The 26,794-nt window shown below is 43.8% G+C and overlaps 1 protein-coding gene across 7 annotated transcripts in view; it reads left to right on the forward strand.

Annotated features, from left to right (window-relative positions):
* LOC122557603 (SH3 and multiple ankyrin repeat domains protein 2-like) overlaps nucleotides 1-26,794 on the forward strand; it is a 1,564,835-nt gene that overhangs the window by 280,144 nt on the left and 1,257,897 nt on the right. For all 7 annotated transcript variants that reach the window (XM_087996234.1, XM_087996235.1, XM_087996236.1 and 4 more), the window contains one exon: nucleotides 21,024-21,175. In XM_087996234.1, coding sequence (XP_087852360.1) covers nucleotides 21,024-21,175 — 152 coding nt within the window. The remainder of the gene's footprint in view (nucleotides 1-21,023; nucleotides 21,176-26,794) is intronic.

Raw genomic sequence — 26,794 nt, forward strand, 5'->3', positions numbered from 1 at the left:
CTTCACTGTAAATAATGGGACAACGAAAAGCACAATGTAATGTTGCTCTGTTTCATTAACAACTTCACATAATGTAAGTGTCAGATCATAATTGTACAGTACATTAGTGTTCATGTGGAGTGTACTGATGAAGCCTCATTGATTGCCTCATTTAGATCCGTTTGACTCCTAAGGAGACAGTGAGTGTTTGACAGGGTTTCTGAAAATGTAGCATTGTCCTGTGCCTTGTTTAAGAGCAGCTTTGGTAACAATAAAGAAATAGTTTAATTTATATAGCACCTTTCATAACCTTGTCAATGGAATCAAGAGTTATGGGGTAAAGGCAGGAAGGTGGAATTGAGGATTATAAAGTCAACCATTGTTTCATTGAATGGTTGAGTACTTTCGATGGGCTGAATGACCAACTTCTGCTCCTGCATCTTATGGTGTTATGGCACTGCATAATCAATGAAGTATTTTTGAATGTGGGAGGTACGGTGGCTCATTGGTTAGCACTGCTGTCTCACAGAACCAGGGTCGTGGGTTCAATTCCACCCTCGGGTGACTGTCTGTGTGGAGTTTGCACGTTCCCTCCCTGTCTGTGTGGGTTTCCTCTGGTTGCTCCAGTTTTGGGGTGACACGGTGACTCAGTGGTTAGTGCAGCTGCCTCAGCACCAGGGACCCAGGTTTGATTCCAGCCTTGGGAACGGATCTAAATGAGGCAATCACTGAGGCTTCATCGATGTGCAGGTCAGGTGAATGCTAAATTGCCCATAGTGTTAGGTGCATTAGTCAGGGGTAAGTGTATGTTAGGGGACTGGGTCTGGGTGGGTTACTCTTCGGAGGATTGGTGTGGACTTGTTGGGCCAAGGGGCCTGTTTTCCTGCTGTAGGGAATCTAATTAAAAAAATGTTGACCACAGGTAACATGGCAGACAATTTGCACATAGAAAGATCCCATGGGCCCCACTGCGACTATTCACCAAATTGTATGTTTCCATCACTTTGGCTGGAGAGATTTCCTTTCTCAGGACACCAGCGAGTACGTGTCTTCTTTTTGAACAGTCATGTGCAAAATTTCATGTCCACATGAGAGGGCAAATAGGGCCTCAGTTTAACATCTTATCGAAAGCTCTTAGCCTTATCCTTGTTATCCCTCATGAGTCTTCTCTTCTACCTTCCCTATTAGACATCTAGAGATTCCTGTTTTAAAAAACCAGGAGGCAAACATCAATACTTAAAATATTTTGTGTCCATGTGACATTTGTCTGACTGCCATTTCCTTTACTCCACCTCTGTTCAATAAATCAACGAACAAATAAAAATCAAAAATCTTGCACTTATGCAAAGCCTTTCACATCTTTAGGATCTTTTTTGGAGATTACCCAGTGCTGTACAGCTGTGTCCAGTTTTGGTTCCTTACTTGAGAAAGTATGTACGGGCGCTGGTAGGGTGCAGAGGAGGTTCACTTGATTAACTCCAGAGTTGAGGGGGTTGGCTTATGAGGAGAGATTGAGTAGACTGGAACGATACTGTCTGGAATTTAGATGAATGAGGGTGGGGATCTTATAGAAATATATAACATTTTGAAGGGAATCGATAAGATGGAAGCACGGAGGATATTTCCACTGGTGAGTGAAACTAGAACTAGGGGCATAGCCTCACAATAAGGGGGAGCAGATTGAGGACTGAGTTGAGGAGGAACGTCTTCACCCAAAGGGTTGTGAATCTGGGAATTCCCAGTGAAACAGTTGAGGCTGCCTCGTTGAATGTTTTTAAAGCTAGGATAGATAATTTTTTGAACAGTGAAAGGATTAAGGGTTATGGTGAGAGAGCAGGTAAGTGGAGCTGAGTCCAGGAAGAGATCAGCCATGATCTTATTGAATGGCAGAGTATGGTCATTGGGCAGATGGCCTACTCCTGCTCCCTGTTCTTGTGTTCTTATGCATAGTTGGAAATGTGATATTTTTAAAGCTCCATATTGCTTGTAGAAAGAACATATTCTCACAAGCAGCAATAATGAGAAGATCAGGATGCTGTGGACAACTTACTTGCCCTTGTTTGTATAAAATCTTGGGAGCTTTACGTTCATATGTGAGGCCGCATGTTAATATCTTCTCTGACAGGTGGATTGCCCACCTGTCCAGTGCTCCCTCTGTATGGCTTCACGGTTTTGTGCTCAATTCTCTGAAGCTGCATCAGGAGAGTGTGTATAAACATATAAAAGACCTATAGGGTCTTCACTGGAACAGTAGGCCAAGGTTTGACATGTCAGAGTACTTGGAGTAATTTCTGAGAACTGCAGAACTTCAATAACAGCAAACATGGCTCAGACAATCAGACTTGACCCGTTAATCTTTCATTTGCTAATGAAATATGCAACTTTAATAATACTTTCCACTTCTGTATTTCAAATGCTTTGAATTACCGACCAAAATCTGACATGAATCTTGTAATCTTTCCACTGAATCACATAAATCAATCATCAGACCATTTGGGACCACACAAAGGGAACAGAGAAATTCTTTCTCATTAGTCATTCCCATGAACGTATATCCAGATGGAATGACAGAAATAAAGAGGAAATGGTATTTCTTTTTAAAATGCTAAGTGACATGCTTGGAATTATCTGTGTAAAGAATTCAGTCAGGAATAGCTTAAGAGCAAATTTCAAGAACAGATAATAATGATGTAAACTTTTTTGTTGGATTTGCTCCAACAGTTCCTCAAGGTGCCAGCTACCAGCTCACCCTGATTCAAACTGCTCAGACTAGACATTGTGGAAACGAAAGGTCAGAAATGACCATGACAGCATTATCACCCAAATGCTGAACGCCTGTGGATTCAATAGCAGATTTCAATGGAAACATTAACCTTTTTAGGAGACAATGTCTTTGTGAAAGAAACTGAGAGAAATTTATTGTGCAGGTATTAACTTGTTGAATAAGCCATTGCCAGTAACCTTTACCCATTGAGCTGTGGTTAATATATTCTCAGCAAATACGAACCTTGCTGATTCACTGGGTCAGCAAAGGGAATAGGAGAATAAGAAATATAAGCGAGAGTAGACCATTTAACTCCTTAGGCTCACACTGCCATTCAATAAGATGGTATCATCTGCATTAGTTCCACTTTCTACGCATCCTCATATTTTTGATTCGCTGAGCATCAATAAGTGTCGATTCGGTTTTGTATAAACTTGGTGACTGAGCTGAGAAACTCGAGGCAGCCCTTCAAGTGTGATACGCCATTTCGCATGATCACAGCACTTCACCCATCTCAGTCCCCTGTTACTGCTTTCTCCCCATACTCTTTGAATCCCTTAGCCCGAAGAACTATACCTAACTCCTCCTTAAAACCATTTTGGCCTCACCAGCTTTCCGTGACAGACAATTCCACAGGCTTACCACCTTCTGTATGCAGACATTTCTCAGCATCTTAATCCTAAATGATCTTAAACTGTGATCCCTAGTTCTGGACTCCCTGGTCACTGAGACTATCCCTTCGATATTTGCCCCAGCTGGTCCTGTTAGAATGCTATAGGTTTCTATAGCAATGTTCCAAACTCCAGTAAGTATAGTCCTAACCAATCCAGTCTCTCTTCCAGTGTCAGTCCTGCTATCGCCAGAATCAATCTGATAAACTTTTGCTGTGAACCCTCTAGAGCACGAATATCCTTCCTCAGATCAGGAGACCAAAACTGCACGCAATACTGCAGGTGTCATCTCACCAATGCCCTGTACAATTGCAGCAAGACATCCCTGCCCTGTACTCGAATCCTCTCGCTTTGAAGATCAACGTCCCATTTACCTTCTTCACTGCCTGCAGCACCTGCTGGTTTACTTACAGTGACTGATATATGAGGACACTCGGGTCTCGCTGCACCTCCCCTCTTCCAATCTATTACCATCAGATAATAATACACCTTCCTGTTTATCTGCCAGAGTGAATAACCTCACATTTATCCAAATTATCCTGCAGCTACCATGCATTTTCCCACTCACTCAGCTTGTCCAAATTATACTGAAGAATCTCTGCATCCCTTCACAGATGATCCTCCCACCCAGCTTTCTACCATCTGCAAACTTGGAGATATTATCTTTTATTCTCTCTTCTAAATCATTATTCGATATTGTAAACAGCTGGTGTCCAAGCACCAATCCCTGTGGTACCTGATGAGTCACTGCCTGACACTTGGACTAAGACCTGTTTGTGCAAACAGTGGGAACATTTTTGTCAGTTTCTGCACAAGCAAAACAGTCAGGATGCTGGACATCTGAAATAAAAACAGAAAGTGGAAAAGAAACCATCTCAGACTCAAAGCATTAACTCTGTTTTACTCTCCAGAGATGCTACCTGACCTGCTAAGTTTCTCCAGTGTTCTCTGATTTTATTTCTGTGTCAATCATGTTTGCACAGCCACCAAACCCAGGATCAACGTCACTTGCTGAATGATTCGGAGATGCCGGTGTTGGACTGGGGTGTACAAAGTTAAAAATCACACAACACCAGGTTATAGTCCAACAGGTTTAATTGGAAGCACACTAGCTTTCGGAGAGATGCTCCTTCATCAGGTGGTTGTGGAGGGCTCAATCCTAACACAGAATTTATAGCAAAAATTTGCAGTGTGATGTAACTGAAATTATATATTGAAGAATTGATTGTCTGTTAAGCCTTTCATCTGTTAGAATACAGTGATAGTTTCACTTCTTTCATGTGTAAATCACAAAACCCGTTTTTTTAATCACAATCACCTGATGAAGGACCGTTGCTCCGAAAGCTAGTGTGCTTCCAATTAAACCTGTTGGACTATAAACTGGTATTGTGTGATTTTTAACCTTTTTTTTAAAGTTGCATTCTCGGGTTAGCTGTTAACAATGGTGATAGCTAGACAATATGTTGAAGGTGTTAGCCTCCTGTGTTCTCTGTCTATGACCTGATGTTTAGATTGATAACCCATAGTGAGGGCCTCAACCGGGACCTTGGGTTTATGTCACATTACAGGTGATCACCATTGCACTATATATACACACACAGATATTCCTACACACACACACACTCTCACATACACATGGATACAGGTACACACAGACGCGCACACAGACACCCACACACACCCTTATAGACACACAGACTCCCACACATGCACCCCCTCACAGACTTTCAGACACTCTGCACTCACTACACACACACACACACACACACTTTCTCACACTCACTACCCCCACCCCAGACAGACACACACACAGACAGTCAAAGACCCACATGCACACGTATATATTGTGTGTGGTGAATTTTTTTGGTACTTTCAGAGTTACATTGCACTTTGCTCAAAAACCACATATATTCATGTAGAACTCTGAGCTCAAAAATTGCATGAATTTATGTAAAACTCTGTTATTTCATTTTTTAGATTGGAATCAATCTAAACATCAGGTCATAGACAGAGAACACAGGGGGCTAACACCTTCAACATATTGTCTAGCTATCACCATTGTTAACTGCTAACCCGAGAATGCAACTTTAAAAAAAAGTGTTTTGTGATTTACACGTGAAAGAAGTGAAACTATCACTGTATTCTAACAGATGAAAGGCTTAACAGACAATCAATTCTTCAATGTATAATTTCAGTTACATCACACTGCAAATTTTTGCTATAAATTCTGTGTTACGATCGAGCCCTCCACAATCACCTGATGAAGGAGCGTCGCTCCGAAAGCTAGTGTGCTTCCAAATAAACCTGTTGGACTATAACCTGGTGTTGTGTGATTTTTAACTTGCTGAATGAATAGGGATTAAAGTTAGAAATTACCACTGGCCATATTGGCAGATGGATATTTCTTTTGTAATGTTCTCTTTACTATGATTTTACAGGATAGTTGTCTAATTTAATTTCAATAGTTTACTGCCTGTGTTCACCTATTGCCAAGAGGAATGTTAGGTGAAACATATTGTGCAAGGTCTCACTCACTCCTGTACATTTGCAAATGTAACCCCCAGCAGTTAACTGGCTCAACCACGTTACTGTCCAAGTAACAAAGGTGAAAATTATTCCCAGTTAGCACCTCCAAATAGGAACGTTGGCCCAAATCTTTTAATCTGGTTTGGAATTATCCCGATATTCAGAATCCGATGAAAATATCTCATTCCACTGCACCATTTCCAGACCCAATTTCTGATACAAGGTCCATTTCAACTGATGCAATCTGGCAAACCACACAAGGAGACCCCCGCGCGCTCGCGCTCTCTCTCCCTCTCTCTCTCTCTCTCTCTCTCTCTCTCTCTCTCTCACACACACACACACACACACACACACACACAGTAATAACTGCTGTGTCTCAGTCAGTTTTCTGAGGGGTAAGGGGTAGGTGGCGGGGCAGAGGGAAAGGCAAGTGGTTGAAATTGACCATAAGAAATAGGAGCAGAATTAGGCCATTCAGCCCATTAGATCTGCTCAGCCATTCGATCATGGCTGATACATTTCTGAACGCTCTTCTCCTGCTGTGTCCCCAGAACCTTAATCCCCTCACTTATCAAGAATCTCTCTATCTCTGCCTTAAAGACATTCAATGACTTGGCATCGCACAGCCCTCTGCGACAATGAGATTTGCAGAGTCATCACTCTCTGGCTGAAGAAATTCATCTCAATCTCGAAAGAGTCATCCCTTCACTCTGAGGCCGGGGCTTTTGAATAATAGTCTCTCCTACCAATGGAAACCTCTTCTCCACTTCCACTCAATCCAGGCCTCTCACTATTGTATAAGTTTCAATCAGACCCATTTCCCTCCATCCTTCTAAACTCCAAGTGCAGACCAAGAGTCCTCAGCAGCTCCTCAGATGACAAGCTTCAGATTTCCACGATAATTCTTGTAAATTTCCACTGGACACGCTCCAACACCAGCACATCCTTCCTGAGATATGAGGCCCAAAACTGCACACATTATTCAAATGCAGTCCGACCAGAGCCATATACAGCCTCAGCAGGACATGTCTGCTCTTGATTTTTAGCCCTCTCCAGATGAACGCAAGGATGGGTGAGGTGGGGCAGTGTAGGGTCCACTGAAGAAGGAGAAAGTGAGGACTGCAGAGTCGAAGAGTGTGGTACTGGAAAAGCAAGTTGGTCAGGCAGCATCCGAGGTTTCAAACATAAGCCCTTCACCAGAAAGGGGGCTTGTGGCACAAGGGCGCTGAGAGATAAACGGAAGGGGGGATGGGGGGGGGGGGGGGGGGGGGGGGGGGGGGTGAGAGAATAGCTGGGAAGGAGATATGTAGATGAAAGTGGGGGAGAAGATGATAGGTCAGGGGGAGGGTGGAGCAGATAGGTGGGAAGGAAGATGGATAGATAGGACAGTTCATGAGGACGGTGCTGAGTTGGAAGGTTGGATCTGGGATAAGGTGGCGGTTGGGGAAATGAGGAAACTGGTGAAATCCACATTGATCACATGTGGTTGGAGGGTCCCAAGCAGAAGGTTAGGCGTTCTTCCGCCTGGTGTTATTCCTGATGAAGACCTTATGCCTGAAACATTGATTCTCCTGCTCCTCGGATGCTGCCTGACAGGCTGTGCTTTTCCAGCATCACACTCTCTCCACTGAAGGAGGCGATGGACTGCGGACCTAGGGGATAGGTAGTAGCAAGTGTTAAGGGAATGGAATGGTTGATTTGATTCCTGAGGGTTTGCAGCTCCAGGGTCAGTGTGAGTAATTGCTCAGTCACTGTGAGTGATAGGCTAAAGGGTCAGTTTTATGGTTCATTAGAAGTTATGGAATGTTTTAATTCCTGTAATGTTTCCTGGCTAAATATTTACATAAATGAGCCAGGATGTTACAAAGTTTAACTCACATTTAAGGATATTTTTTCAGGAGGTTCCAAATGCCAGGTAATTGTCAATTGGAACTTTAAACTTCCCATGCAATTACTCGACATGAAATATATCGGGACTTTTATGGGGTGTTTAAGCCCCTTTTTCAGTGATATATCTGTTCTCTGACTCTCCAAAGAAGGGGAGACCTGAGCCAATGGAAATTAGTGCATTCTTACCAATTTGTGGCTAAATCTGCTGAATGTAACTTTCCAACCAGGTCGAAACATAGATCGCATCACAGTTGTGATCTCGAAAGACGACGCGTTCAAGTGACTGAGCTTGATTCCTGTTGTGCTCTCACTCAGTTTGGGAACCTTTCAGTACACGTTCTTCCCTGTCTCCCTGTGTCCATTGCACTAACTTGTTCTGTCCCAGTCTATTTTGTACCATTTCATGATCAAGGGCTTGCTTTTACCCATCACCTTCCCCCCACTTCAGAGTCACAGAGATGTGGTACTGGGCTAATGGTCGGATACTTGGTAGTGTGGATGAGCAGAGGGATCTTGGTGTCCATGTACACAGATCTTTGAAAGTTGCCACCCAGGTAAATAGTGCAGTGAAGAAGGCATATGGCGTACTGGCTTTTATTGGTAGAGGAATTGAGTTCCGGAGTACTGAGGTCATGTTGCAGTTGTATAAGACTCTGGTGTGGCCGCATTTGGAGTATTGTGTGCAGTTTTGGTCGCCATACTATAGGAAGGATGTGGAGGCACTGGAACGGGTGCAGAGGAGGTTTACCAGGATGTTGCCTGGTATGGTAGGAAGATCGTATGAGGAAAGGCTGAGGCACTTGGGGTTGTTTTCATTGGAGAAAAGAAGGTTTAGGGGTGACTTGATAGAGGTGTACAAGATGATTAGGGGTTTAGTTAGGGTCGACAGTGAGAATCTTTTTCCACGTATGGAGTCAGCTATTACAAGGGGGCATAGCTTTAAATTAAGGGGGGGTAGGTATAGGACAGATGTTAGGGGTAGGTTCTTTACTCAGCGAGTCGTGAGTTCATGGAATGCCCTGCCAGTAGCAGTGGTGGACTCTCCCTCATTATGGGCATTTAAGCGGGCATTGGATAGGCATATGGAGGATAGTGGGCTAGTGTAGGTTAGGTGGGCTTGGATCGGCGCAACATCGAGGGCCGAAGGGCCTGTACTGTGCTGTATTCTTCTATGTTCTATGTTCTATGTACAGCACAGACACAGACCCTTTGATCCAACCCGTCCATGCCGACCAGATATCCTGAACTAATCTAGTTCCATTTGCCAGCACCCTGCCCATATCTCTCCAAACCCTTCTTATTCATGCACCCATCCAGTTGCCTTTTAAATGTTGTAATAGTGTCAGCCTCAACCACCTCTGGCAGCTCATTCCATACACACACCACCCTCTGCAGGAAAAAGATGCCCCTTAGATCTCTTTTATATCTTTCCTCTCTCACCCTAAACCTATGCTCTCTAGTTGTGGACTCCCACACCCCAGGAAAAGGCCTTGTCTATTTATCCTATCCGTGCCCCTCATGACTTTATACACTTCTATAAGGTCACCCCTCAGACTCCGACGCTCCAGGGAAAACAGCCCCAGCCTGTTCAGCCTCTCCCTGTAGCTCAGATCCTCCAACCCTGGCAACATCCTTGTAAGTCTTTTCTGAACCCTTTCAAGTTTCACAACATCTTTCCGATAGGAAGGAGACCAAAATTGCACGCAATATTCCAACAGTGGCCTAACCAATGTCCTGTACAGCCGCAACATGACCTCCCAACTCCTGTACTCAATACTCTGACCAATAAAGGAAAGCATACCAAACACCTTCTTCACCATCCTGTCTACCTGTAACTCCCCATTCAAGGAACTATGAACGTACACTCCAAGGTCTCTTCACCCCGCAACACTCCCCAGAGCCTTAATGTTAATTGTAGAAGTTCTGATTTAGAAGGAGGATTTTATTTTCTGCAGAGATCTGCAAGCTGCCAGTAAGTAACCTGTGTTTCTCCACGTGAGTCCTCAGTCACTGTGTGGATGGGTCATTGCTGACTCTGTTAATTATTTCAGATAACTGATCTCTCAAAAATTGAGCAGGGAAAATACTATTGCTGTCTTAAGACTTCCTGGAAAAAAAAAATCATTAATGACACATTGTCAGATGCTAAGAATGAAATTTCCATGGAAGAGGCAGATTGTTCTGATTCCCACTCTGAAAGAGTGTTTTCAGAGCTGAGCTCAGCTGCTCTCTGTTCCTGAAAACTCTATTTTTGTCTAATTTTTCTGTCTTTTTGGTTTAGAATGTATCATCTTTTTAACCTTTCATTTCGCGAATCAAACTGTTGTGCACTGTGCTGTCTTCACTTGCCAAATTTTTTGAGATTGGGAAACAGTTGATCTGAATTTATTGAAATTTCTTCAGATTCAAGCGATTCAGACTTGGGATGACACACACTGGTCAACTCTTGGAAGTACAACTTAAGTCAGAAAGAGAAAGTAATTTTTACTAAGGTAAAAAGAAACAAAAATCTTCCCCAAATATAAGGATTTAGGAAGAAAGGAACAGGAGGAGGCCATTCAGCCCCTTGAACCTGCTCTACCATTCAGTAAGATCATGGGCTGATGTTATGAACTAGGCCAGACCACTCAAAACATTCTTCAGCAGGAAACACAGACTGTAACTAGGTTGACTACCAGGTTTTAAAGCAGGCAAAAATGTATTCACAAAATTACGGATTGAAACACAAAGAACAGAATATAGAATATCCACAGAACTCAGACTATCCCAAACTAGACTTAATTTTGCTGTTCCAAATATACACAATAATAAACAAACCCCTTAAACACAGAGCACAAAAAAAGATACATAGGCTTACAGGTTGATGTTAGAAGGGCAGAAGGAGAGCAAATCTCACAGTCTGTTTCCACATAACCCACTGCTGCACTCTTAACTAATGTTCTGAACCGAACTGCTCAGCTGGAGAGCTGGCCGCACCCCCTTGACTTATATAGGTTACTTCTAACAACATAAAAAGGCCTCCCAATACCCTTTTATCTCTGTCAAACCCAGCTGTTTCGGAGCCCGGCCTGTTTACAACCCCTCTGAAAGAAACCAAGGACACAGTTTCCTTGTGAAAAGGAACAGCTTTTCGGAAAAAGGACCAGTTTTGTGACACTTCCCCCTTAAAAAAAAGAACCATCAATATCCAAAGATGGCTTCATTTTTAAAACCCTTCAAAAAACAAATTGGTTAGTACTCTAAACCATACATATATACTGATGATACACAGGCAAACATGCACAACCGCATTTGAATTGAGGCCATGGCATCGCACGCCTCTGTGTCGCATTCGAGTCTCGACAATGCATCGGCAATCACGTGTTTGCGACCTGCCACAGAGACAAAGTGAATGGCTGCAATAACAAGCTCCATCTAAACAGACTGGCATTTTTGTCCTTAAATTTCTCCACAAATGTCAATGGGTTATGATCAGTGTATATGATTGTCTCAGATGCATCGCTGGGAATATAAACACTGAAATGTTGGAATGCCAACACCAAGCTTAAAGTCTCTTTCTGCATCGTTAAATATTTTTGTTGATGAACATTCAACTTCCTGGAAAAATACCCAATGGGTCTTTCTATTCCCTCGTCATCCTCCTACATGAGCACCACACTGACACCCACATCACTGGCATTGATAGTCAACTTGAAAGGCTTCGTGTAATTTGGCATGGCTAATACTGGGGCAGTGGTTAACACAGTTTTTAGGCTGTCAAATGCCTTTTGACAGTCCGCTGTCCACTGCAACTTCTTTTCCTTTTTTACCAATTCGGTGAGTGGAGCAGCCACACTGCTAAAGTTCAGCAGAAACTTTCGGTAAAATCCACTCAATCCCAGGAACCATAGTACTGCATTTTTTGTAGACGGTGTGGGAAATTCCCCCATTACTTTCGTTTTTGCATCCCATGGGGTCATTTGTCCGTGTCCAATAACATGGCCCAGGAAAGTGGGTTTTGGCAAAGTCACTTTTAGCCAGGTTTACCACCAAGCTGGCCTTCCGAAGTCGATCGAACGATTCCAATAAATGCTGTAAATGTTCCTTCCATGAGTGACTAAAAATCACCAGGTCATCAACATACACCACACAGTTGGGTAATCTGACAATGACCTTATTAGTCAGTCTCTGAAATGTGGCTGGAGCATTTTTCATACCAAATGGCATGACATTGAACTGATACAGTCCATTTGGCGTTACAAAAGCCCAAATTACTTTTGCTCTTTCTGACAAAGGTACCTGCCAGTAACCTCTGATCAAGGGCAACTTAGAAATGTTAGTTGATCGTCACACTTTTTTGACACAGTTCTCCAACCGTGGAATTGGATATGCATCAGTCTTTGTAATAGCGTTGACTTTGCGATAGTCCACACATAACCGTTGGGTACCATCTGGTTTTGGCACCATGACGATGGGTGAGCTCCAGTCACTGTGACTCACTTTGATTATGCCATCTTAGAGCATGCGCTCTGTCTCCTTCTGAGCCTGTGCCAACATTAGAAGGTTATGCCTATAAGAATGTTACTTAATTGGAACAACATCTTCTATATCTACACCATGCACAATTAGAGTGGTGCTGGAAAAGCACAGCAGGTCAGGAAAATCGAGGAGCAGGAAAATTGATCTTTTGGGCAAAAGCCTTTCATCAGGCTTTCTTGATGAAGGGCATTCCTGATGAAGGGTTTTTGCCTGAAACATTGATTTTCCTGCTCCTCGGATGCTGCCTGACCTGCTGTGCTTTTCCAGCACCACTCTAATCTTGACTCTAATTTCCAGCTTCTGCAGAACCCACTTTTGTCACCATGCACAATTGTGTTAGTCCTTCCCAGTTTATTTCCACACATCGCCCATGTGATAGTAATAACTCTTTCAGGTCATTTTGATTTTCTGGGAAAGGTAACTCAATAATTCATCCCAATTTTTGACCAATTTTTGTCCAATTTGATTTGAGGAATGTCCAATTCAGAATCCTGTGAACGTGGTTCTTCCTTCTGTGCTGTAATCATTAACACCTTCTCCTCTTGCTTTCCTTCCTGATCAAAATATCTTTTGAGCATGTTCACATGACACACTCTGTGAGATTTCTTCCTGTCTGGAGTCCTTATCAAGTAGTTCCCCCTCACTCCATATCCTCTTGATTTGGTAAAGTTTACTAAACCTCGTTTTTAAAGGTTCACAAATTACTGAAAGTAACACTAATACCTTATCCCCAATGGCAAAATTGCAAATTTTTTATTTCTCATCCATTTCTTCTTTCATTTAATGCTGTGATACTTTTAAATACTGTCGAGCCAACTCTCCAGCTCGATTAAATCATTCTCCAAAATTTGACACGTAGTCCAAATGGGTAGTCTCTGAATTCTGACATTAATTTCTCCTTAATCAACTTTGATGGTCTTCTTAGAGACAAAGAGTCACAGAGATGTACAGCACAGAAACAGACCCTTCGGTCCAACCCGTCCATGCCAACCAGATATCCCAACCCAATCTAGTCCCACCTGCCAGCGCCCGGCCCATAACCCTCCAAACCCTTCCTGTTCATATACCCATCCAGATGCCTTTTAAATGTTGCAATTGTACCAGTCTCCAACACTTCCTCTGGCAGCTCATTCCATACATGTACCACCCTCTGTGTGAAAAAGTTGCCCCTTAGGTCTCTTTTATATCTTTCCCCTCTCACCCTAAACCTATGACCTCTAGTTCTGGACTCTCCCAACCCTGGAAAAAGATTTGTCTATTTATCCTATCCATGCCCCTCATAATTTACTAAACCTCTATAAAGTCATCCTTCAGCCTCCGAAGCTCCAGGGAAAACAGCCCCAGCCTGTTCAGCCTCTCCCTGTAGCTCAAGTCCTCCAATCCTGGCAACATCCTTGCAAACCTTTTCTGAATCCTTTCAAGTTTCACAACATCTTTCCGATAGGAAGGAGACCAGAATTGCACGCAATATTCCAACAGTGGTCTAACCAATATCCTGTACAGCCACAGCATGGCCTCCCAACTCCTGTACTCAATACTCTGACTAATGAAGGACTAATAATTACCAAATGCCTTCTTCACTATCCTATCTACCTGCAACTCTACTTTCAAGGATCTATACAGTCCAAGGTCTCTTTGTTCAGCAACACTCCCTAGGACCTTACCATTAAGTGTATAAGTCCTGCTAAGATTTGCTTTCCCAAAATGCAGCACCTCGCATTTATCTGAATTAAACTTCATCTGCCACTTCTCAGCCCATTGGCCCATCTGATCAAGATCCTGTTGTAATCTGAGGTAACCTTCTTTGCTGCCCACTACACCTCCAATTTTGGTGTCATCTGCAAACTTACTAACTGTTCATAACCCCTTGAAAGTAGAGTCGCAGGTAGATAAGATATACTTTCCTTTATTGGTCAGAACATTGAGTATAGGAGTTGGGAGGTCATGTTGCGGCTGTACAGGACATTGGTTAGGCCACTTTTGAAATATTGCGTGCAATTCTGGTCTCCTTCTTATTGGAAAGATATTGTGAAACTTGAAAGGGTTCAGAAAAGATTTATAAGGATGTTGCCAGGGTTGGAGGATTTGAGCTATAGGGAGAGATTGAATAGGCTGGGGCTGTTTTCCCTGGAACGTTGGAGGCTGAGGGGTGATCTTATAGAGAGTAATAAAATCATGAGCACCATGGATAGGATAAATAGACAAACTGGGCTGCCAGAGGAAGTGGTAGAGACTGGTACAATTACAGCATTTAAAAGGCATCTGGATGGATATATGAATAGGAAGGGTTTGGAGGGATATGGGCCGGGTGCTGTCAAATAGGACCAGATTAGGTTGGGATTTCTGGTCGGCATGGATGAATTGGACTGAAGGGTCTGTTTCCGTGCTGTACATCTCTATGACTCTAATCCTTTTTGCTGTGATATTTTGTAATGTGATTGCCTCTGGAAATCTTGTCGATACATCCATTATTGTTAATAAAACCTTATTTCCACTTTTTGTTTGAGGTAGGGGACCTATACTACCAATCAAGACTCTTGTGAAAGGTTCCTCAAATGCTGGAATAGGTATTAAAGGTGCAGGTTTTATTACTGCCTGTGGTTTTCCAATTATCTGACATGTATGACATGTCTGGCAAAATTCAACTCCATCTTTGTGTTAACCAGGCCAATAACAATGTCTTTGTACTTTAGCCTGTGTTTTCCTCATTCCTCTAAATGACCTTCAAGTAGTGGTTCATGACCCACTCACAGCACTTCCTTTCTGTACCCTACTGGCAAAACAATTTGATAAACATCTGCCCATTCCTCATCTGCTTCAATGTGTGATGGTCTCCATTTCCTCATTAAGGCATCATTTATTCAGTAATAACACACAGGGATGCATTCACTCTCCTTTTATGTTTAGACCTTTGATACAACTGCTTTAAGTTCTCATCTTTCTGCTGTTACTCAATCAGCTTAGCACAGCTAAAGATACTTGTATGTTTACCTATTTGTTCCTGTTCTGTCCCACTTATCTGATCAAAACAAAGGTCTCTTCTAATGCTCACTCAGCTACCTTACCTGTGGCCTCTCCTGCTTCATTTTGTGCCTCTGTGACCTTGTTCAGACACAAAATGGGAAGATTCCCAAATAAAAGACTCCTGCAGTGCTTCAGTTGCTTGAGTCTCCACTGCCTTTACAACTGCAGCACTGACTCAACCAAGACTTCAGCTTCTCGGACAGACCATACCCCTTTCATTATACAGGTCACTTCTAAAACATTAGCTTTGGCCTAAAGTCTCATCTGTTTATGTATAAACAAAAAGGCCTTTCATCTAAGGCATTTAAAAAGAATAGGGAGGGGGGAAAAGAGGAGGGGGTGTAGCACTACTAATCAGAGAGGGTATCACAGCTACAGAAGCTTCCATTGTCGAGGAAGATCTGCCTACCGAGTCAGTATGGGTGGAAATTAGGAACAGCAAGTGAGCAGTCACCTCTTTAGGGGTTTACTACAGGCCGCCCAATAGCAGTAGGGAGATGGAAGAAAGCATAGCTCGGCAGATTTTGGAAAAGTGTGGACGTAGTAGGGTTGTTGTAATGGGTGACTTTAACTTTCCCAATATTGATTGGAACCTCCTTCGAGCAGAAGATTTGAATGGAGCGGTTTTTGTAAGGTGTGTTCAGGAGGGTTTCCTAACTCAGTACGTTGACAGGCTGACGAGGGGAGAGGCCATTCTAGACTTGGTGCTCGGCAATGAGCCGGGGCAGGTATCAGATCTTGTGGTGGGAGAGCATTTTGGTGATAGTGACCACAACTGCCTCACATTCTACATAGCTATGGAGGAGAGGATTAGGCAAAATGGGAGGATATTTAATTGGGGAAGAGGAAACTATGATGCGATTAGACATGAGTTAGGAAGCATTGATTGGGAGCAATTGTTCCATGGTAAAGGCACGATAGACATGTGGAGACTGTTTAAGGAACAGTTGTTGCAAATGATGAATAAATATGTCCCTCTGACACAGGCAAGAAGTGGTAAGATAAAGCAACCTTGGATCACGAGAGCAGTGGAGCTTCTCGTCAAAAGGAAAAAGGTAGCTTACATAAGGTGGTGCAGCTAGGGTCAAGCTCAGCTCTACAGGATTACAGGCAGGCAAGGAAGGAGCTTAAAAATGGTCTGAGGAGAGCCAGGAGGGGGCACGAGAAAGGCTTGGCAGAACGGATTAGGGAGAACACAAAGGCATTTTACACTTATGTGAGGAATAAGAGAATGGTCAAAGAAAGAGTAGGGCCGATCAGGGATAGGATAGGGAATTTGTGTGTGGAGTCTGAGGAGGTAGGGGAAGCCCTAAATGAGTTTTTTTGCTTCTGTCTTTACGAAAGAAACAAACTTTGTAGTGAATGAAACCTTTGAAGAGCAGGTGTGCATGCTGAAATGGATAGAGATAGAGGAAGCTGATGTGCTGAAAATGTTGTCAAACATTAAGATTGACAAGTCGCCAGGCCCAGACCAGATTTGTCCTCGGCTGCTTTGGGAAATGAGAAATGCAATTGCTTCTCCACTTATGAAGATCTTTGCATCCTCGCTCTCCACTGGAGTCGTACCTGAGGACTGGAGAGAGGCAAATGTAATTCCTCTCTTCAAGAAAGGAAATAGGGAAATCCCCAGCAATTACAGACCAGTCAGTCTCACGTCTGTCATCTGCAAGGTGTTAGAAAGGATTCTGAGGGATAGGATTTATGACCATCTGGAAGAGCATGGCTTGATTAAATGCAGTCAACACAGCTTTGTGATGGGCAGGTCATACCTCACAAATCTTATCGAGTTCTTTGAGGATGTGACTAGAAAAGTTGATGAGGGTCGAGCTGTGGATGTGGTGTATATGGACTTTAGCAAGGCATTTGATAAGGTTCCCCATGGTAGGCTCATTCAGAAGGTCAGGAGGAATGGGATTCAGGGGAACTTAGCTGTCTGGATACAGAATTGGCTGGCCAACAGAAGACAGCGAGTGGTAGTAGAAGGAAAATATTCTGCCTGGAAGTCAGTGGTGAGTGGTGTTCCACAGGGCTCTGTCCTTGGTCCTCTACTCTTTGTAATTTTTATTAATGACTTGGATGAGGGGATTGAAGGATGGGTCAGCAAGTTTGCAGATGACACAAAGGTTGGAGGTGTCGTTGACAGTATAGAGGGCTGTTGTAGGCTGCAGCGTGACATTGACAGGATGCAGAGATGGGCTGAGAGGTGGCAGATGGAGTTCAACCTGGATAAATGCGAGGTGATGCATTTTGGAAGGTCGAATTTGAAAGCTGAGTACAGGATTAAAGATAGGATTCTTGGTAGTGTGGAGGAATAGAGGGATCTTGGGGTGCAGGTACATAGATCCCTTAAAATGGCCACCCAAGTGGACAGGGTTGTTAAGAAAGCATATGGTGTTTTGGCTTTCATTAACAGGGGTATTGAGTTTAAGAGTCGTGAGATCTTGTTGCAGCTCTATAAAACTTTGGTTAGACCGCACTTGGAATACTGCATCCAGTTCTGGTCGCCCTATTATAAGAAAGATGTGGATGCTTTGGAGCGGGTTCAGAGGAGGTTTACCAGGATGCTGCCTGGACTGGAGGGCTTGTCTTATGAGGAGAGGTTGCCTGAGCTCGGACTCCTTTCATTGGAGAAAAGGAGGAGAAGAGGGGACCTAATTGAGGTATACAAGATAACGAGAGGCATAGAGTCGATAGCCAGAGACTATTTCCCAGGGCAGAAATGACTAACACGAGGGGTCATAGTTTTAAGCTGGTTGGAGGAAAGTATAGAGGGGGATGTCAGAGGCGGGTTCTTTACACAGAGAGTTGTGAGAGCATGGAATGCGTTGCCAGCAGCAGTTGTGGAGGCAGGGTCATTGGGGACATTTAAGAGACTCCTGGACATGCATATGGTCACAGAAATTTGAGGGTGCATACTTGAAGATCAGTGGTCGGCACAACGTTGTGGGCTGAAGGGCCTGTTCTGTGCTGTACTGTTCTGTGTTCTATGTTCTATGTTCTGTCTCTGTACCAACCCAGTTGTTTCAGAGCCCGGCCTGTTTATGCCCCCTCTGAACAAAACCAAGGACACAGTATCCTTGAGCAAAGGAACAGCTTTTAGGAAAAAGGACCAGCTTTGTGACACTAATCTGTGGCCTAACTCCATATGTTTGCCTTTGGCCTATATTATACGACATCCTTGCTTCATAAGAATTTGTCTATCTCAGATCTAAATTTAACAATTGAATTAACACCGACACCATTTGAGGAAGAGAGTTCCAAACCTCCACTACTCTTTGTGTATCGAAGTGATTTCTAACATCTCCCCTGACTGGCTTGGTCCTATTCCTTAGACTATGGCCCCTGGTTCTTGCACCTTCATCTCGTTTAACTTTATCTACCTTGTCTTTCCTTGTTAATATCCTGAAGACCTCAGTTAAAACACCCATTAATCTTCTAAGTTCTAGAAAATAAAGGCCTAATGTGTGTAATCTCTCCTCATAACATAACCCCTGAAGTCCAAGTATTATCCCTGTAAACCTATGTTAAACGCTCTCCAGGGTTAAAACATCCTTCCTAAGATGTGCTGCCCAGATCTGCTCATGGTACTCTGAGTGGGGTCTAACTAGGGTTTTGTGTAACTGCAGCATGATGTCTGCAGCCCTGTATACCAGCCCTTTAGACATGAAGGCCAGCATTCCATTGGCCTTCCTGCCTATTTTCTGCATTTGAAACACCTGAACCCCAAAGTCCTGTTGGACATCCACTGTATTTAACTTGGTACCTTCTAAAAAAAATACCCTGGTCAATCCTTTTTTGGTCTGAAATGGATAACTGCGCACTTGCTTATATTAAAATCCATGATCGAGGACTGAATGGCCTACTCATGCGGCTGAATACCACAGTAAACCCTGACAGGAAGCCTCATTGAAGAAGAATTTTTCAATGTACTTTTATGTTTCTCCAGTTTTGTGTCTGTTTGAATAGTTGTTGGTGTTTTCGTTTTGCTGAGATTGATGGTTACACTGAAGCAAACCTGCCATTAATTTTGAGGCCATTCGCAGGTATAAGCTTTCATTTTAAGTTGGGTTTTCATTTTAAGCTAATGTCCTTGGCAGCTCTATCAAAGCTGCTGCAGATTGATGCATTGAGTGTTCTCCAGTGTTTTTGGTTTGGGATCCAGGTACAATAAAGCAAAATGATGCAGGCAATCCTCTGCAGCCAATACGGTGGCAGTGTGGTGTCCCACTACAGCAAGGCCATGGTGATGGTGTGGCCAAGACTCAATCCTAGGGCATGAGCTAATGGATGAAACCCGCTAAGAGAAGGAGGCAGTAGATTTGACGTCCGTTTTAATAATGGGCACAAGTCACACTGTAATTACACAGTCCCTGCCAGGTCCAGTATCTCTGCCTTGCTTTATACAACTCTGCCTGACCCTTAATTGTCCTGTTCCCCACATTACCCACAGCTTTCACTTTGTGATCTGGAATGATAATGAAAAGGACAGAATGTATAACTTTAAATAGCGATTGAATGATACCTCTATGTTCTCAACCAATTCCAGAACAACCTCCCACCATATTCCTAAAGACTGCACATGGTTCTCATTTCTCAGAGGTCATTATGATTTGTACTGAATTATTCCAAAAGTATTATAACAACGCAAAGAATAAAATTCATGGGATTGGGGTGTCATTGACTGGGTCAGCATTTACTGTCTATCCCAAATTGCATTGGAAATGTTGATGATGTATAACAACCTGCTGCTCACATCTATATTGTTTCTATAGCCATTGGGATATTGAATGGTTTGTACAGGGCCGTGTATGTAGAAAGGGAAAGGCAGGTCCTTGCAAGTCATGTTTATACCTTCATACCTGTCATATGACTAGAATTTAATAAAACACAGCTATGAGATCAAACATAACTATAACTGCCACCAAAACAATTCAAATCTTCTAAATTTTTATGAATCATATGATATGATGTTTGGTTGTGTTTGATTACACCTTTTAAATACAGTAACTTGCAACCTATGTATATTTAAGCAGTGTATCTCCAATTTATTGCCTCACTCAGTTCTTATCAATGAGTGTTATCATTTAATTAAGAATTCATTAGCTTCAGGGTCTGGTAAACATTGTGAGCCTGTGTGTGAGAGATGCTGTACTGTGAGGTTTCAGAGACTGAGTCTGTGTGTGAGGGATGCTGTACTGTGAGATTTTGGAGAGTGAGCCTGTGTGTGAGGGATGCTGTACTGTGAGATTTCAGAGACTGAGCCTGTGTGTGAGAGATGGTGTACTGTGAGGTTTCAGAGACTGAGTCTGTGTGTGAGGGATGCTGTACTGTGAGATTTTGGAGACTGAGTCTGTGTGTGAGGGATGCTGTACTGTGAGATTTTGGAGACTGAGCCTGTGTGTGAGGGATGCTTTACTGTGAGATTTTGGAGTCTGAGCCTGTGTGTGAGGGATGGTGTACTGTGAGATTTTGGAGACTGAGCCTGTGTGTGAGGGATGCTTTACTGTGAGATTTTGGAGGCTGAGCCTGTGTGTGAGGGATGCTTTACTGTGAGATTTTGGAGTCTGAGCCTGTGTGTGAGAGATGCTGTACTGAGATTTCAGAGACTGTAAGCCAAGATGATTAATCAGATGGTGATTTCACCTCCACAGAAACTCCGTTGACACTAGCAGCTCAGCTGGAAGTCCCAGTGGAAGTGATCAAAGCTTTGAGGAATGGTGGTGCTCACCTGGATTTCAGAGCGAAAGATGGAGTAACACCTCTACACAAAGCTGCAAGGGCCAAGAACCAAACTGCACTTATGGTAAGATCATGGATGGCAACAGGAGGCCAATCAGCCCTTCAGAACTAGTCTACCTTTCTGGAACTACACCAGAATCATGTATTCAGCCAATTTTGACATCATATTCCTCCATACCCACAGCTTGTAAAAATCTATCTCAACCTAAGTCTATCAATCTAGAAACCTGATGAATTAATTAGCTTATTAATTAACCTAACAGCTTCTGCTTTTTAAGGGAGATAGTTCCCCAATTCTACCAGCATTTGAGTAAAATATTTCCTAATTATTTCTTAACAATTTCCAAACTACTCTGTGAATTGACTGTTTCTGATTTTAAGGCGATATCTCCTGGTCCTCAATCCCCCCATTAATAGAGAAATTCTCTTTGCGCACCAGCGATTCCTCGAGCCACTCTACAAACCTCAGTCCCAGCAAGCCCAATCACATAAACTCTGACATTATTCCTTTCATCGGAGTGGGTGAGGACTCTGGGTCTGTACTTGATGAAGTTTAGAAGGATAATGGAGATCTCATTAAAACTTACTGAATACTGGGAGGCCTGGATAGAGTGGATATGGAGAAGATGTTTCCAAGAGTAGGAGAGACTAGGACCTGAGGGTAGAGCCTCAGAGTGAAGGGATGACTCTTTGGAACTGAGATGGGGAGGAATTTCTTCAGTCAAAGGGTGGTGACTCTGTGGAACGTATTGCCACCCTGGGCTGCGGAGGCTAGTTATTGAGTGTGAGTTTTGAGAAGATTTGTAGCTCAGGTTGATATTCTTGATGTAGGTTTGCTCACTGAGCTGGAAGGTTCGTTTTCAGATGTTTTGTCACCATACAAGGCGATGTAATTTCCTGTGGTGATGTAATTTCCTGTTCTTTTTAGAACATAGAACATAGAAAAGTACAGCACAGAACAGGCCCTTTGGCCCACGATGTTGTGCTGAGATTTAATCCTAATGTAAAATATAATAACTTAACCCACGCATCCCTGAACTCACTGCTATCCATGTGCATGTCCAGCAGTCACTTAAATGTCCCTAATGACTCTGCTTCCACCACCCCCGCTGGCAACGCATTCCATGCATTCACAACTCTCTGCGTAAAGAACCTTCCTCTGACATCTCCTTTATACCTTTCTCCTAATATCTTCAAACTATGACTCCTCATACCAGTCAGTCCTGCCCTGGGGAAAAGTCACTGGCTATTGACTCGATCCATTCCTCTCATTATCTTGTACACCTTGATCAGGTCTCCTCTCTTCCTCCTTCTCTCCAAAGAAAAAAGTCCGAACTTATTTAACCTTTCTTCATAGGGCAAGCCCACCAGTCTAGGCAGCATCCTGGTAAACCTTCTTTGCACCCTCTCCAAAGCCTCTGTATCTTTCCTATAGTAGGGCGACCAGAACTGGACACAATATTCCAAGTGTAGTCTCACCAGGGACTTGTAGAGCTGAAGCAAAACCTCGCGGCTCTTAAACTTGGTTCCCCCTGTTAATGAAAGCCAAAACACCATATGCTTTCTTAACAACCCTATCCTCTTGGATGGCAACTTTGAGGGATCTATGTACTTGCACACCCAGATCCCTCTGTTCCTCCACACTGCCAAGAATCCTGTCTTTAATCCTATATTCAGCATTCGGGTTGACCTTCCAAAATGCATCACTTTGCATTTATCCAGGTTGAACTCCATCTGTCATTTCTCAGCCCAGCTCTGCATCCTGTCTATGTCGTGCTGCAGCCGGCAGTAGCCCTCGACACTATCAATGGCACCTCCAACCTTTGTGTCATCTGCAAATTTACTAACCCACCCCTCAACCTTCTCATCCAAGTCATTTATAAAAACTACAAAGAGCAGAGGCCCAAGAACAGCGCCCTGTGGGACACCACTCAACACTGACCTCCAGGCAGAATACTTTCCATCTACAACCACTCTCTGCCTTCTGTCAACCAGCCAATTCTGAATCCAGATAGCCAAGTCTCGATGTATCCCATAATGCCTGACTTTATGAATGAGCCTACTATGGGGAACCTTATCAAGTGCCTTGCTGAAGTCCATATACACCATATCTACTGCTCGACCTTTGTCAACCTGTCTTGTCACCTCCTCAAAGAACTCAATAAGATTTGTGAGGCATGACCTCCCCCTCACAAGGCCATGCTTGACTGCCTTTAATCACACTATGCTTGGCCAAATTGTCATAAATCCTATCCCTCAGAATTCTTTCCAAAACCTTGCTGACCACAGACGTAAGACTGACTGGTCTGTAATTGCCAGGGATTTCCCTATTCCCCTTTCTTGAAAAGAGGAACAACATTCACCTCCTTCCAATCCTCCAGTATGACTCCCGTGGAGAGTGAGGAGGCAAATATCCTCACCAGCGGCTTAGCAACTTCCTTTCTCACTTCCCGGAGCAGCCTAAGATAAATCTGGTCTGACCCTGGGGACTTATCAATCTTAATGTTTTCCAAAATTTCCAGTACAACAACTTCCTCAATCTTGATCTGTTCAAACCTGTTTCCCAGCTCCTCAAAGTTCTCATTCACAACAAGGTCCCTTTCCTTGGTGAAAACCAAAGCAACAAACTCATTTAGGGCTTCCCCTATCTGCTCAGACTCCATGCACAAGTTCCCTACGCTATCCCTGACTGTCCCCACCTTCTCCCTGATCATTCTCTTATTCCTCACATATGAGTAAAATGCCTTTGGGTTTTCCTTAATCCTTTCTGCAAAGCCTTTTTTGTGCACCCTCCCACCTCTCCTCAGCCCATTTCTGAGCTCCTTTCTAGTAAGACTGTAATCCTCTAAGCTGGCTAGATCCTTGCTTCCTCCACCTTATGTAAGCTGCCTCCTTCCTTTTGATGAGAAGCTCCTCTGTTCTCATCATCCAAGGCTCCTTAATCTTACCCCTTCTTACCTGCCTCAGAGGAACAAATTCATGCATCACTCACAACAACTGCTCCTTAACCAGTCTCCACATGTCTGCTGTGCCCTTTCTGTGGAACAATTGCACCCAGTCGTACTTCCTAACTCCTGACTGATAGCGTCATAATTTCCTTTTCCCCAATTAAATATCTTCCCTCGGTAACTGCCCTTTTCACTCTCCAAGGCTATGCTAAATGTGAGGCAGTTGTGGTAACTGTCACCAAAGTGTTCTTCCACCGCGAGAACTGACACCTGTCCTGGCTCATTGCCGAGCACCTAATCCAAAATGGCCTCTCCCCTCGTTAGTCTGTCTACATACTGAGTAAGGAAACCCTCCTGAACGCACCTGACAAAAACCGCTCCATACAAACCATCTGCACTTAGGAGGTTCCAGTCGACATTGGGAAAGTTGAAATCACCCATAACAACCCTGCTACTTCTGCATTTTTTTCAGAATCTGGCTGCCTATGAGTTCTTCAATCTCTCTACTGCTATTAGTTGGTCTGTAGAAACCCCCCAATGTGATGGCTGCTCCCTTGCTGTTCCTAACTCCCACCCATACTGACTCAGTAGACAAACCTTCCTCAATAACCTTCGTTTCTGTAACTGTGATGCACTCTCTGATTAGCAATGCTACACCCCCTCTTTTTCCACCCTCCCTGTTCTTTTTAAACGTTCTAAACTCTGGAACATCAAGCAACCATTCCTGCCCCTGTGAAACCCACGTCTCTGTTATGGCCACAACAACGTAGCCCCAAGTACTGATCCATGCTCCATGTTCGTCACTCTTATTTCGGACACTCCTTGCGTTAAAGCAGACACACTTTAACTGATCCCTTTGTTTCATTGCGTGACAAACCTTCCCAATAGATTCACTACATCCTGTCACTGCCCCATCTGCAACTGTCCCCCTCTCAGACATGTGGCTGTGATTCCCACCCCCTTGCCAAACTAGTTTAAACCCTCCCGAATCACATGAGCAAATCTCCCACCCAGGACATTTGTGCCCCTCCAGTTCAGGTGCAAACCATGCTTCATGTACAGGTCATCCCTTCCCCAGAAGGTATCCCAATGGTCTAGGTATCTGAAGCCCTCTCTCCTGCACCAGCCTCGCAGTGACGTGTTAAGCTGCACTCGCTGCCTGTTCCTCATCTCACTATCTCGTGGCACCGGTGACAAACCTGAGATCACTACTCTACTCGTCCTGTTCTTCAGCTTCCAACCTAACTCTCTGTAGTCACTTTTTAGACCCTCAGTCAGTTTCCTGGCTATATCATTGGTGCCAATATGTACCACGATTTCTGGCTGCCCTCCCTTCAGAATCTTGTAAATCTGATCAGCAACATACCTTCTGGGAGTCCCATTCCTGACCACAAAATCTCCTGTCAATCCGTCTCACTTTTGAATCCCCTACCACTAGCGCCTTTCTATTTCCCCACTTCCCTTCTGAGCCACAGAGACCTGACAACTATGGCTTTCCCCTGGTAGGCTGTCCCCACCAGCAGTATCCAAAACGGCATACTTATTGCTGAGAGGAACAGCCACAGGGGATCCCTGCTCTGACCGTCATATCCCTTTCCTTCCCCTCACAGTAACCCAGCTGTCCTTATCCCACATCTAGGGAGTGACCACCTCCCTGTACATCCTCTCAATTTCCCCCTCAGCCTCCCGGATGATCCGCAATTCATCCAGCTGCAGCTCTAGTTCCCTAACTAGGTTTTCGAGGAGCTGGAGTTGGGTGCACTTCCCACAGATGCAGTCGGCAGAGACCAGTGAAGTGTCTCTCACCTGCCACATTCTGCAGGAGGAACATGCAACTGTCCTAACATCCATATCCTGCTACTCTGAAAGCCCGCACAGAACTAAACAAAGGAAGAGAAGAAAGAAAATGAGAAACCTAAAAACTTACCGAGTTTACAGACTCTTAGTAAGGTTAGAGGAGCTGGGTGGGAGGGAGGCCCTATGGTGTAGGGTCTCGGGTTTAGGTCTCACCCACTTAAGAACTTCCCAGAAGTCCTTCACTCCTCCCTCACACCTCTCAGAAAATGGAGGCCCTGACGCCTGAGGTAAGTGTTTTAAACGGTTAGATTCCCCTTCCCAGCAGTCCTTCGCTCCTCCCTCTCAGCGAGTGGTAAATGGGGTCCCAGTCGATGTGTTTGTTGATGGAGTTCCAGTTGGAATGGCATCCTTTGAGAAATCCTCGTGTGTGTCTCTGTTAGAGAATTCCTACAAGGATGGCATTCAGCAAACACATCGACTTGGACCCCATTTACCATCTTCTGAGAAAAAGAACAGAAATTACATCACCACAGCAAATGACACCACCACAGGAAATGACCACCAACCCAAGGAAACCTAGACACATTAATATAAAGCAGGTCACGAACACCAGCGCTTCACCAGAGGCTCACTGATGATGTTACCTAGTATGGTGACAAAACATCTGAAAACAAACCTTCCAGCTCAGCGAGCAAACCTACATCCAGTTATTGAGTGTCTTTAGAAAGAGATGGTGAGGTTCTTGATATTAGAACATAGAACATGGAATAGTACGGCACAGTATAGGGTCTTCGGCCCATGATGTTGTGCTAAGCATTTATCTTAATCTAAGATCAACCTAACCTACACACCCCTCAATTTACTGCTGTCCATGTGCTTGTCCAGCAGTCGCTTAAATATCCCTAATGTCTCTGACTCTATTACCACCACTGGCAGTG

Source organism: Chiloscyllium plagiosum, unplaced genomic scaffold (genome assembly GCF_037043375.1).
Source record: "Chiloscyllium plagiosum isolate Xiang-an unplaced genomic scaffold, Cpla_swu_hap1 HiC_scaffold_18, whole genome shotgun sequence".
Classification (NCBI taxonomy): domain Eukaryota; kingdom Metazoa; phylum Chordata; class Chondrichthyes; order Orectolobiformes; family Hemiscylliidae; genus Chiloscyllium; species Chiloscyllium plagiosum.